General features: G+C 43.9%; 1 protein-coding gene across 1 annotated transcript in view; it reads left to right on the plus strand.

The window, feature by feature from the left end:
• Positions 1-11,049: 11,049 nt before the first annotated feature.
• Positions 11,050-12,820, plus strand: part of LOC133992677 (chymotrypsin B-like) — a 4,191-nt gene continuing 2,420 nt past the window's right edge. The window contains exons 1-5 of the mRNA XM_062431363.1: positions 11,050-11,110; positions 11,559-11,662; positions 12,391-12,470; positions 12,622-12,703; positions 12,784-12,820. The exon at positions 12,784-12,820 is cut by the window's right edge and continues 144 nt beyond it. Coding sequence (XP_062287347.1) covers positions 11,050-11,110; positions 11,559-11,662; positions 12,391-12,470; positions 12,622-12,703; positions 12,784-12,820 — 364 coding nt within the window. The remainder of the gene's footprint in view (positions 11,111-11,558; positions 11,663-12,390; positions 12,471-12,621; positions 12,704-12,783) is intronic.

Below are 12,820 nucleotides of genomic sequence, written 5' to 3' on the forward strand. Positions count from 1 at the left end.
TATATAAAGCACATTGAGTTGCCTTTGTGTATAAATAAAGCTGCCTTGCTTAAAGGAACCGGAGCAGATCTAGTTGTATTGTTAGAGTCTTTCTGCTTTATAAAGATGCTGCTTTGCCATTTATCATTTTAAACATTAGGGGTTGTTGTATTTCATTCAGTTTTCCAGCTGAGAACGTTTATTGATCCAGTTACAGTGATGATGCAGCTTTGGTTTCTATCCAGCTTGTATAGAGAGGACAGGCTTCAGTGTTGTGCTGCCTGACTCCAGCTTATTATACTATATGTTAACTGATCTGCGAGGTGAAGCCACTGCAGATGATTCAGGATGCAGCGGTGCGACTGGTTCAACCAGCTAAAGACACGTGACTCTGCTGCTTATCCAGCTCCACTGGTTACCTGCAGCTGCTGCATCAAGTTCAAGTCTCTTACGTCTACAGAGTGATTGTTGGGAACGCTCCCACCTACTTAAATGCTCTTGTAAGAGCACATGTTACCCCCCCCCCCCCCCCCCCCCCCCCCCCCCCCCCCCCGTCGCCTGGCTCTGCCGGCCGTAGGACCAGAGCAGGGGGGTTAGGGTTAGCCTCCCTCTCTGTCTGTAAGAAGCACTTACAGACCCAGCTCTTCACAGAGCACCTCCTCTCTTAACTTAGCACTACTTAGCAGCATTTATTTATTTATTGTTACTCTAATGTCTGTGTTGCAATGTAGCTTGAATGTTATTCTCCCTTGTAAGTCTCTTTGGATAAAAGCGTCTAAATGACTAAATGATCTTTATTTATCTTTATGTGTCACTGTGAAACACATCTTCAGTCATAAACACATTAATGATGAATACATCTATTATGACAGTTTATTACATAATGCACCATATTATTACTGTCATAAAGCTGCAGCTCACATGTAGTAATAACTTTGGTAATGTGGTGAACGTTATTACACATTAGCTTCAGACTGTTAGTTACAACATGCTGATTACTGCACGCAGGTGTTATAACATGTTGCTGTTATTACATCATGTGTCACGCTGCTGTTTCCTCACTGATGGCCTGTTCTGGTTTATGTCCTCCTGCAGCGCTGCTCCTCCTTTCAATGCTTTAATCTAACAGTTTCTCCTCTTTAGTTACTTTTTAAATGAATGACTTTATATTTATTAAGTTTTAGAGCAAACACAGAATGACTTTACACGTTAGTTCTTAGCTTCACAGTTTAGATCTCTTTACAATTTAACACATTTATTACAAAAGACAATCAGTGTAAATGTGATGATGTAATAAACTCTATATGGTTTATCACCATGTTGCTGCAGCAGACTCATCAACGGCTCAGTGATGTTTAGCTTCAGCTCGTTGATCTTTGTTCCAGACATGAAACACTAATAATGTAATGTGTGGACACGCTGTGTGTTATATTAGACACATAAATGAGGGAATATGCAGCGAAGCCAATGAAATAAAATCAATCCAGGAAAGAGCATGATGGAGATGAAGAGGTGCAACATTACAGCTGTGTACTCTGCAGGAGGAAGGAACATACGTCTCATTCCCTTTAAAACTGAGCTCAAACTTTAAACATCTGTTCATACCAGCAGCTAACAGCTGGAGCTCTGAACTCATCCACTGAGATAGTAGCTGATGCATCTCCTCACTGATAGAAGACGTTTCTGCAGGAGACTTCACACAGAGAGTCTCCTGAGAGGTTTAGCAGAACATACCAGCGTGTATTTGTATGTTCTAACCAAGTATTAAGTTGATTTCCTGTCAGATCTTTTCCTAAAATGTAAATATGGAGGGCAGCACCAGATGTAATGTATGCATTGCATCTCCTGCTGGGTCTGAACACAGAGGGAAACATCTCAGGATAGAAAGACTCAGAGTTCATATCGTTGACTCTGCTGCTTCGTCCTTGTTCTATGAGTCTTTCTGTCAGTGTTACAGAGCTGAGGGACTGTAGTTTAACACAGAAGTAGGAAATAATGTTTCTATAATGGCGACACTGTAACTGTGAGTATATAACTGAGCTCAGGGAGATCTGAGCTATTAATGAATGAGTTACATAATCACAGAGTCCCTGGTCTGAATCCGGTCTGCTTGCTTCTCTTTCTCCTGTTTTCTGCAACTTACTAAATAAATAAGTAGCAGAAAAGCTAAAAGCCCAAAATAAACTTGACCTGAAGAAGCCATAAAGATGTTGGCATGGTTCATCATATTTGGTTCTGATTTGTTCAAAAGATAATAATTTAATCCTCAAATAGATCAAACACAATTCTCCCTCTTTATTTATTATTATTTTAAGAAAACAGAAGAGAATGAAAGAGAGATTAATTCATTTGTGAGAGAAACATAAAGGATGAGGAAAGAATGATGATATATGAAGTGTTTTGTTTATGTATCCAGTATATTATATTATATTATATTATAGTATAGTATATTAGTATATTACAGTATATTCAGTTCTTCTCTTATCTTTGTTTTGTTGCATGAACATTATTCATGGGAATTATTGTTAATTTATGTTGTAAATGATCGGAAAAATAAAACTGACCTAACCTAGTTCATTATAATGTTATATTAGTAATAATCAGAGGCAGGTGAACACGTGGCTGCAGGACGTCAAACTGTTCAAAAGTTTCATAGTTTTTAGTTTTTAAAGCCTGAAAACATGAAAGTTGAGAAACGTCTCTCAGTGAAAGCGGTCAGCAGCGTCTCAGGTGAGGTTTGATGAATGAGGAACTTTATACGAGTGTCACCACATTTCAAAACGCCACCATGTGTCCCAACAGCTGCTTCATGTTAATGTAACACACATTTAAAGTGGAGAAGACATAAAAGCAGCTGCTGCACACTTTACCAACCTGAGAACAAGCAGCCACTGGATTTATCTGATGGTGTTTTATCCTGATCCTCGTCTCTTCTAAACCTAAACTCTTTAGGGTTCATGTCCAACAGCAGCTTTACTGGAACACATTCACACAAACACACATTTTATTCTTCTTCTTTGTTTGAATCTTATTTGAACAACAACAACAAAACAAGAAGCTGCTTAAACCTCAACTTGTTCCTTCAGTATGTTACTTGTACTGTTCTCTCTATGTGTTTTACTTCTAAAGTGTTGACATAGATAAACAGCCAGCCAAACTCCTTTTCAAGAGCCAGGAAGTGAGCGTGCTTGCTCCTTTATTGACTTCTTAAACAGCAGGTAAGTCAGGATGACAGCATTGAATCGGAGTGAAACTAGAAAAGAAAGATACAAAAAATGCTTTGATGGACTGCTATGAAATAACAGGTAAGTATATGATGGTACAGTTGTCTTACAGGCTCCAACACATTACACTGCTACTTTCTTACAAACTTAGAAAACATATCAGTAAACTCGTCAATATAAATCAATATAAATTGTTTAACATGTAAAGAATGTATAACACTTACAGTCATTGCTTTCTGAGGGATACACACAAAGGATTACTCAAGGATTAACAGCCATGAGATGGTACAAACATGCCATCATTTCTTCTCACTGTTTACACTGTTACTTCCTGCTTCCTGTAACTATGTTGCTTTCAAAATAAAAGCTCCACAATACCTTTGCAACAATAAAACGTTTCAACAGTCAATTTAAGTGTCTTTTAACATATAAAACATATTCAGGGCAGAACACTCCCCGTCTGGCAATTACTGATGCCACTTAAGACTTAACTTTCCTAACTTGACCTTTGACTTTCCTTTGCCAGGAGTAAGACCACATCTGAGATAGGCCTTAAGAATGTCTTTATTTTGTCTTGCGATGTTGTCCTGACCTCGACTTTGCGGACCTTCCCATCACCACTTGGACTGGTAGAAGTGACCAAACCCATTGGCCACTCATTGCGGGGTGATTGGCTCTGTTTAAGTAGCACAATGTCTCCAACTTCCAGGTTTCGACATGCCGTGTGCCACTTACGCCTTGGTTGAAGGGTGTGGAGGTACTCATTTCTCCATCTGGTCCAAAACTCATTTGCAAGTGCCTGCACTTGTCTCCACTGACACTTGAAGAGATCTTTTTCATTGAAACTGCCGGCTGGAGCAGGCACACCTGGTTTCTGGGTCAAGAGCATAGCAGGAGTCAGCAGCATTGGTGAGGAAGGATCAGAAGAGACAGGGACTAATGGTCTGGCATTGATTATCGCCGACACCTCTGCCATTAGAGTACAGAGCACTTCGTGAGTCAGGTGAGTATGTTTAGTTTGCAGGAACATGGAATCAAGTATCCTCCGGGTTACGCCAATCATGCGCTCCCACACGCCTCCCATGTGAGATGCGTGCGGGGGGTTGAATTCCCATGTACAACCATTCTCATGTAGGTACTTTAATGTGTTGGTTTGACTTGGATCATCTGGTCTCATGCCTAGTTCCGAACTGGCTCCAACAAAGTTTGTACCTCGATCTGACCTCAGTTGTTTCGCTGGTCCTCTTAAGGCAAAAAACCTTCGCAGGGCATTGATGCAACTGGATGCATCCATGGACTGTATGACTTCCACATGCACAGCTCTAGTGCTCATGCATGTGAAAAGTATGGCCCACCGCTTACTCTGAGCTGCGCCACCTCTAGTGCGTCGGGTGACCACCTCCCAGGGACCAAAAACATCTAATCCCACATATGTGAATGGTGGTGACAAGCTTAGACGTTCTGGAGGGAGGTCAGCCATCTTTTGGACCTCGAGTTTTCCTCTCAGCTTGCGGCAGGTGACACAGCGATGAAGGATTGAACTTATCAGCCTCTTACCAGCAACAATCCACAGGCCTGCAGCTCTTATTGCACCTTCAGTGAATTGCCTTCCTTGATGTTCCACCTTTGTGTGGTAATGATTCACCAGTAATGTTGTGACATGACTTTGTTTTGGGAGAATGATTGGATTTTTCACCTCTGGTTCAATTGATGCATATCTCAGACGTCCCCCAGTCCGTAAGAGACCATCACACATGAAGGGATCAAGGTTCAAGATTGCACTTGATCTCGAAATTGCTCTGTTCTGTTGTAGTGCAGTGTACTCTTCTGAATAAGTGTCTCTTTGTACAGACTTGAGTATGGCCCGCTTGGCTGCTGCCAGTTCCTCTGGGCTACGAGGTTCATTGCACTGATGCCATCTTTTGCATGTAGTCGGTGAGTCAGACCTGTATGAATGAGTTTGATGGATCAAGAAGGAAACTGCTCTCAGCAAAGACTCCCAAGTGGAGAAGCGCTGGAAACGTCCTGAGGTAAGTTTACATTCACTTATGCGAGTAGCAAAGGTGGTCAGCTGAGGTCTCACATCTGTATCTGTTTCAGGATCCACCAGCTTAAAGGACTCATTTGTTTCGGCCAGAAGTGGTTTGTGAAGGAACTCTGGCCCTGTAAACCACATACTGTTGGTGAGCTGTGACGCGGGCACAGACCTGGTGGCCAGATCAGCTGGGTTTTGATCCGTAGGCACATAATGCCACTGTTGGGGGGAGGTTGTCCTGCGTATCCGGTGAACACGATTGTGTACATACACAAAGAATCGCTTAGAGTTATTGTGTATATAGCCGAGGACAACTTTGCTGTCACAGTAAAACCTCACTGCGTCTGGCTTGTGGTCAAGCTCGTCGAGGATCAGTTCAGCCATCTCGACGGCCAGCACAGCGCCACATAGTTCGAGGCGAGGGATGGTGGGCTCTGGTTGAGGGGCTAGCTTCGCTTTCCCGAGCACAAAGCCAACTCTACACTGCCCATCTGTCAAGACAACCCTCAAATAAGCTACTGCTCCTATAGCCCAGCTAGAAGCATCCGAAAAGAGACACAACTCTGTGTATGTGGCACTGGATAGAGACTGTTGTATGTATGAGCGGGGAAGATGGAGGCTACTCAAATCCTGCAGTGATTCTTTCCATGTTTCCCATTTGTTTAACTTGTCTGAAGGAAGTTCAGTGTCCCATTCATGAACGTCAGCAGAAAGTTCTCTGAGCAGTGCTCGCCCCCTGATGGTCACTGGTGCGACCAAGCCCAATGGGTCAAAGACGCTATTGACGGTGGATAGCACTCCACGGCGGGTGAACGGCTTGTCGTTGACTGCAACTCTGAATGTGAAAGTGTCAGAGTCTATGTTCCAGCACAAACCAAGGCTTCTTTGTACTGGAAGCACTTCTTCATCAAGGCCCAAGTCTTTTAAGCCCGCAGCCAGTTCTCCAGGTGTGAAAGCTTGCATCACTGCGACACTGTTAGAGGCGATTTTATGCAGTTTAAGATTTGATTCTGCCAGTGAAGCTTGAGTGCGCTTGAGCAGATCAATGGCTTCGGCTTCAGTTGGGAGGGAGATGAGCCCATCATCCACATAAAAGTGTCGCTCGACAAAGTGGCGAGAGTCAGAGCCGTACTTCTGTTCACCTTCCTGGGCAGCTCTCCGAAGGCCATATATAGCCACTGCAGGTGAAGGGCTGTTCCCAAACACATGGACTCGCATTCTATACTCTGCCACCTCCTTACTAAGATCGTTATCCTTGTGCCAGAGGAACCTTAAGTAATTTCTGTGGTCTTCCCTCACCAAAAACCCATAGAACATTTGTTGGATGTCAGCGGTTAGGGCAACAAGCTCCTTTCTGAACCTGAGCAGTACTCCAAGGAGGGAGTTGTTCATGTCGGGGCCTGAAAACAAGACGTTGTTAAGGGAGATGCCACATTCTTGTGCACTCGAGTCGAACACAACCCGTATCTGACCCGGCTTTTGGGGGTGATACACCCCAAAAATGGGTAAGTACCAACACTCTGCATTCTCGGGGACAGGGGGAGCTTCCTCAGCATGTCCGTTTTCAAAGAGCTTCTCCATAAAGGCAACAAACTGTTCTTTCATTTCAGAATTTTTGTTCAGTGTACGTTGCAAGGAGTGGAGGCGAGAGAGGGCTTGAGCACGGTTATTTGGAAGGCGTGGTCTGGGTGACCTGAATGGTAAGGGACCAATCCAGCTGTTCTTCTCATCTCTCTGGAGCTCTTCCTGCATGATCTCCAGAAATGTTTCATCCTCGAAAGACAAAGCAGGTTTGTCATCATTCTCTGTTCTCCTGAACACACTGCATCCAAGTTTGTCTTCGGCAGGCACACTGTTGGCAGAATAGCTGGACTGATGGGAAGAAAGGCCGTGCCTGTGCTCCCCGCCGTAGCTCGCTTTTTCTTTAACACAGATGTGTTTCTGACATGGTGTTAGAAAAGATGGACGTCCATTCTGCAGGACGTTGGTCTTAAAGACAGCTACAGTGGGCTTGTGAGCACTGTCAATGCAGACCTCCCCCACTATCACCCACCCTAAATCCAAACGCTGGGCAAAAGGTGCATTGTGTGGCCCATTGATTTGTTGTCTCACCTTGTGAACACGTATGAGGTCCCGCCCTAGTAGGATCAGGATCTGCGCCTCAGGATCAGGCTTTGGGATGTGAGGTGCCACAGGTCTTAAATGAGCATGGGAAAGAGCAACCTCTGGTGAGGGGATTTCTGAACGATTGGTCATGATCTCATTGCATTCAATGAGTGGCGGTAAGTCTAAACACACTTCACCATTCATTGCTTCTATCTGAAAACCGACTGCCTTCCTTCCAGTCATTTCAATGGTACCAGCACAGGTTCTCATCAAGTAGGGTGAAGGGGTTCCTTGGATGCCAAAGAGCTGGAAAAACTCAGCTCTAGCCAGGGAGCGATTGCTTTGGTCGTCAAGGATAGCATACATCTTGACTGAGCGTTCCTTTTGTCCCTGTGGGAAAACTTGCACCAAGCATATCTTTGCACAAGATCGTGCTGGGAGGCCTTCTCCACATACCTCAGTGCACCTTGAAGTTACCTCTGGAGGTTGGTTGTTTAGCTGCTCTATGTCTGGCTCAGTCGCAGGTGACACTGCTGGTGAGAGGCTAGCGTCTGGATGCATGGCCGTGCAGTGTCGGTCACTCTCACACTCATTACATTTCAGCTCCACAGGACATTCTCTGGCCATGTGAGTAGCAGAGCAGCACCTAAAACATCGTCTGTGATCTTTCAGCAATTTTTTGCGGTCTGTCAGCGGCTTCATTTGAAAGGCTCTGCATTTTTCCAGAGGATGAGCTTTATTGTGAAGTGGACAGTATTTAGCTGGATCACCACTACTTTTCTTCTCCATCTCTGCTCTATACGTCGAGCTTGAGCCTGCTGTTACTGACACGTCTGTCTTATGGACAGATATAGCTGTCTTCACACCATCATGCTTTGCTATGGGCCTTTCATTACGGTAATGGGTACGGCTGCTGTTCATCAAGACAAAGCTGGGATCATTTCTGGCCTTTGCCTCACTGCTGACAAAGTCAGCAAAGAAAGAGAACGGGGGATAACAAACTCTGTAATGTTCTTTATACCTTGACCCAGTAGACAGCCATCTTTCTTGTAAGTTTGGTGGCAACTTTTCAACGATGGGGTTAATGCCCCGAGGTGTGTCAAGGTAACTGAGTCCAGGTAAGTACCCGTCTTCTTTAGCTGAGAGCAGCTCCATGAGCAGGTCACTAAGTTCTCTTAGTTTAATGTTCTCCTTTGAAGTGAGACGAGGAAAGTTATCCAGCCGCTTAAATAGAGCACTCTCTATCACTTCAGGGGTGGCATAGCACTCTCTGAGTCTTGTCCAAGACAGCCGAAGCGCGGCTAGAGGGTTGGTGACGTGTACTGCTCGAATTCTTTTAACATGTTCAGATGATTCCCTTCCCAGCCATTTTACCAGTAGATCTAACTCTTCCCTAGCTGATAGGTCTAAGTCCTGAGTGGCGTTAAAGAAGGAGGACTGCCACGCTCTGAAGCTCTCAGGCTGATCATCAAATTTAGTAAGACCTGTTGTTATTAACTCCCTGCGAGCCAGATATTTAGCAAAGTCTATCATGTTAGAAGATGGAGTAATAGCAGAGCCCTGTGGGTTGTTCCGAGGAGAATGGTCTGAATAACTTGCATGCCTGAATGGAGAGGAGGGTTGCTCCTGATAGGGCTTATAGGAGGAATGAGGGTGTGAGCTTGGGTGCTCAGGCGGGTGTGTCTGGTGCACTGGTGTTGATACGTACTGTCTTTGGTGTGTGTGTCTTGACGTTGTGGGCGAGCCATCATGGTGGTAGGCGGGACTTGATTCAGGGACCTCCTGCCTTGTCAGTTGCTGTGTCTCTGCGATATGGGGAGGGGGCGATGTGTCTGGGGCAGGTGTGTTAGGATTGAAGCTGACCTGAGCCTGATGTTCCAGATATGCCTCTGTTCGCTGTCGAATTGACTGTGGTGAGACGTCGCTCCTGATGACGCTGTGCATGTCCTCACATTCTTTTCTTGCTGCAGCCTCTAAAACTTCAGCCTCTGCGTTGGCGGCAGCAGCTGCTTTTTCCAGTTCTAGTGCTTCTAGGTTCGCTTCTAGTGTAGCCTTTTCCAAATCTAACTTGGCTTTCTGTTTCTTCAATTCCAACTCTTTTTGTGCGAATGTGACTCTGGTGCGTGCGGCTTCAGCTGTAGCTCTGGCCTTAGCAGCGGCACTAGCCACTGAGCACTTGGAAGAAGATGTGCCCTTGGAGCTGGACTCTGATGATGCTTTTTCATCCCTTTGTGTTGTCTGGGCTTCCATAACTGTGGCAGATGAATCCTTCTGACAGTATGACTTTTCACTGTACTGTTCTCTCTATGTGTTTTACTTCTAAAGTGTTGACATAGATAAACAGCCAGCCAAACTCCTTTTCAAGAGCCAGGAAGTGAGCGTGCTTGCTCCTTTATTGACTTCTTAAACAGCAGGTAAGTCAGGATGACAGCATTGAATCGGAGTGAAACTAGAAAAGAAAGATACAAAAAATGCTTTGATGGACTGCTATGAAATAACAGGTAAGTATATGATGGTACAGTTGTCTTACAGGCTCCAACACATTACACTGCTACTTTCTTACAAACTTAGAAAACATATCAGTAAACTCGTCAATATAAATCAATATAAATTGTTTAACATGTAAAGAATGTATAACACTTACAGTCATTGCTTTCTGAGGGATACACACAAAGGATTACTCAAGGATTAACAGCCATGAGATGGTACAAACATGCCATCATTTCTTCTCACTGTTTACACTGTTACTTCCTGCTTCCTGTAACTATGTTGCTTTCAAAATAAAAGCTCCACAATACCTTTGCAACAATAAAACGTTTCAACAGTCAATTTAAGTGTCTTTTAACATATAAAACATATTCAGGGCAGAACATTACTGTAGAAACAGCAGTATGAACACACTGCATGAACCTTCATCAGTGTTAAATCCATCAATAGGTGAGCAAATACACTTCAAGTACAATCCACAACAACAGTTTTCTAATCTTCATCACATGGCCGAAAATTCAGCAGCTGATTTCTTTCCTATTAAATATTACACTTTATTATCTACTATAGTTCATTACAGACATTTTATTCTTCTTCTTTGTTTAAAATCTTATTTGACCGTCTGTTACAAAGCAGTGTGTGTTGTTACTAAAGCATCTACCTGAATAAACGAGTCCAGCAGTCTGCTCTCTGCTCTAATAGAATAAAAAGCTTTATTGTTATTTTATTTAACATATAATCAGATTACAGGTTTCACTACTGAGAGACAGAAAACTGCTGTCTCACATTTAACTGGAAGTTTACACAACAGAGAAACATGTTACACAAAAAGCTGCAAAGTTAGTTCAGTTAATTACACAGAACAGCTGTTGCACCACACACACACACACACACACACACACACACACACACACACACAGTCGCACACACACACACACACACACACACACTCACACACACACACACACAGTCGCACACACACACACACACACACACACACACTCACTCTCACACACACACAGTCGCACACACACACACACACACACACACAGTCGCACACACACACACACACACACACACACACACACACTCACTCTCACACACACACAGTCGCACACACACACACACACACACACACACACACACACACACACACACACACAGGCTCTCTGTGTGTATAAAGGCTCGTCTCTCAGACGGAGCTTTCATGTTGGAGCCATGGCTTTCCTCTGGATCCTCTCCTGCTTCTCCTTCGCCGGCGCCGCCTACGGTCAGACAGGTGAGGGAGTGAAGCATGCTGGGTAAATCCAGCTGCTGGTGATGGATCATTTCTTGATTTACAACTTAATATTGATTTATGGATTTAATATTTACTGGACTGAGAGGAGAGAGACTATAGCACTCACATAGAGATGTATATAATAATACTATATATATTAATACTACTACTTATAATAATAATAATGATGATGATGAGATTGTTAATAATAATGTTAGCAGTGTTTGATATTGTGTTCCAGCTGCTAACCAGGCTTCATCCTGTTCAGCATTATGAAGATAAAATTATAAAGTGACTGAAGATCTGTGATTATTAAAATTATTGATCTTATTAACAATCGTTTATTACTGAAAATCTGACCCGAGGTGTTTTATGTCGTCTGATGTCATTATGATGATGTCATTATGATGATGTCTTTATGATGATGTCATTATGATGATGTCACTAGCTTGTGGGACTCCTGCCATCCCCCCTGACATCACTGGGTACTCCTACATCGTGAACGGCGAGGAGGCGCGGCCTCACTCCTGGCCCTGGCAGGTGTCCCTGCAGGTAAGCACACACACACACACACACATACCCGTTTTTACTACCTTGTGGGGACCCCTGACTGGGTTCCAGCCTTTCTAAAGGGTCTAGAGACGTAATTTTAACTCCTAAATTCATTATAATTCTGTTTGAACAAAAAAATGACTTGAAATATCAATAACTCTCACATACATTTTAAACCTGAATTTTGCCATCCTTGTTGGGACCCGTAATGCTAACGCCTATTAGCATACAATTGGCATCACTGTTAGTAGTACAGTACCCACAGTACAATTCATATTCAGTATTTGAACAAATGTTGGATTGAAACCCTAACCATTAACACTGCATCTAATAATCCAGTTAGCCAGGGGGCTAATCGCTAAGCTAATATGCTAATACAAAGCTAATATGCTAATATACACACTTACACACTTTGTCAGGAAAGGTCCCCACTTGGGAAATTTGTACACTGCAGTACCGTGTGTGACCTCTGGGGTTCACACAAAGTCAGGAAAACCAACCCTGTGGGTATAACAGCCCCAGCCAATCAGGAGGCTGTTTGCTATTGATTCCAATGCTCGTACCTGTGGGGACCGACCCACGGGTTATTAATATCTCAGGTTGCGGTCCCCACCAGGATAGAAAAACAAGAGCACACACACACACACACACACACACACACACACACACACACACACACACACACACACACACACACACACACATTAATGAACCTTTTGTTTTTTCAGACCACTAATGGCTTCCACTTCTGTGGAGGTTCCCTCATCAATGAGAGCTGGGTGGTGACTGCTGCTCACTGCAACTTCAGGTAACCTTTAACCTTTGACCCTCACCTGTCATCTTCACCTTCATCTTCTCACTGCTGAAGATGTTTATCAGGTGTTTCTCAGGTGTTTCTCAGGTGTTTATCAGGTGTTTCTCAGGTGTTTGGTCAGTTTCACTCATATCTTTTTCTGCAGGACGAGGTCCCATCTTGTGGTTCTTGGAGAACACGACCGCTCCTCCACTGCCGAGGACGTCCAGGTGAAGAGGGTCAGCAGGGTGAGTGACAAGCAGCACGACTTCATCACGTCTCATGAGCTACTGCATGTTCACCGGCTAATGATGTCATTTCCTGTCAGGTGTTCAGGCATCCCAACTACAACACCCCCCGCTTTA

This window comes from Scomber scombrus, chromosome 13, assembly GCF_963691925.1.
Source record: "Scomber scombrus chromosome 13, fScoSco1.1, whole genome shotgun sequence".
Taxonomy (NCBI): domain Eukaryota; kingdom Metazoa; phylum Chordata; class Actinopteri; order Scombriformes; family Scombridae; genus Scomber; species Scomber scombrus.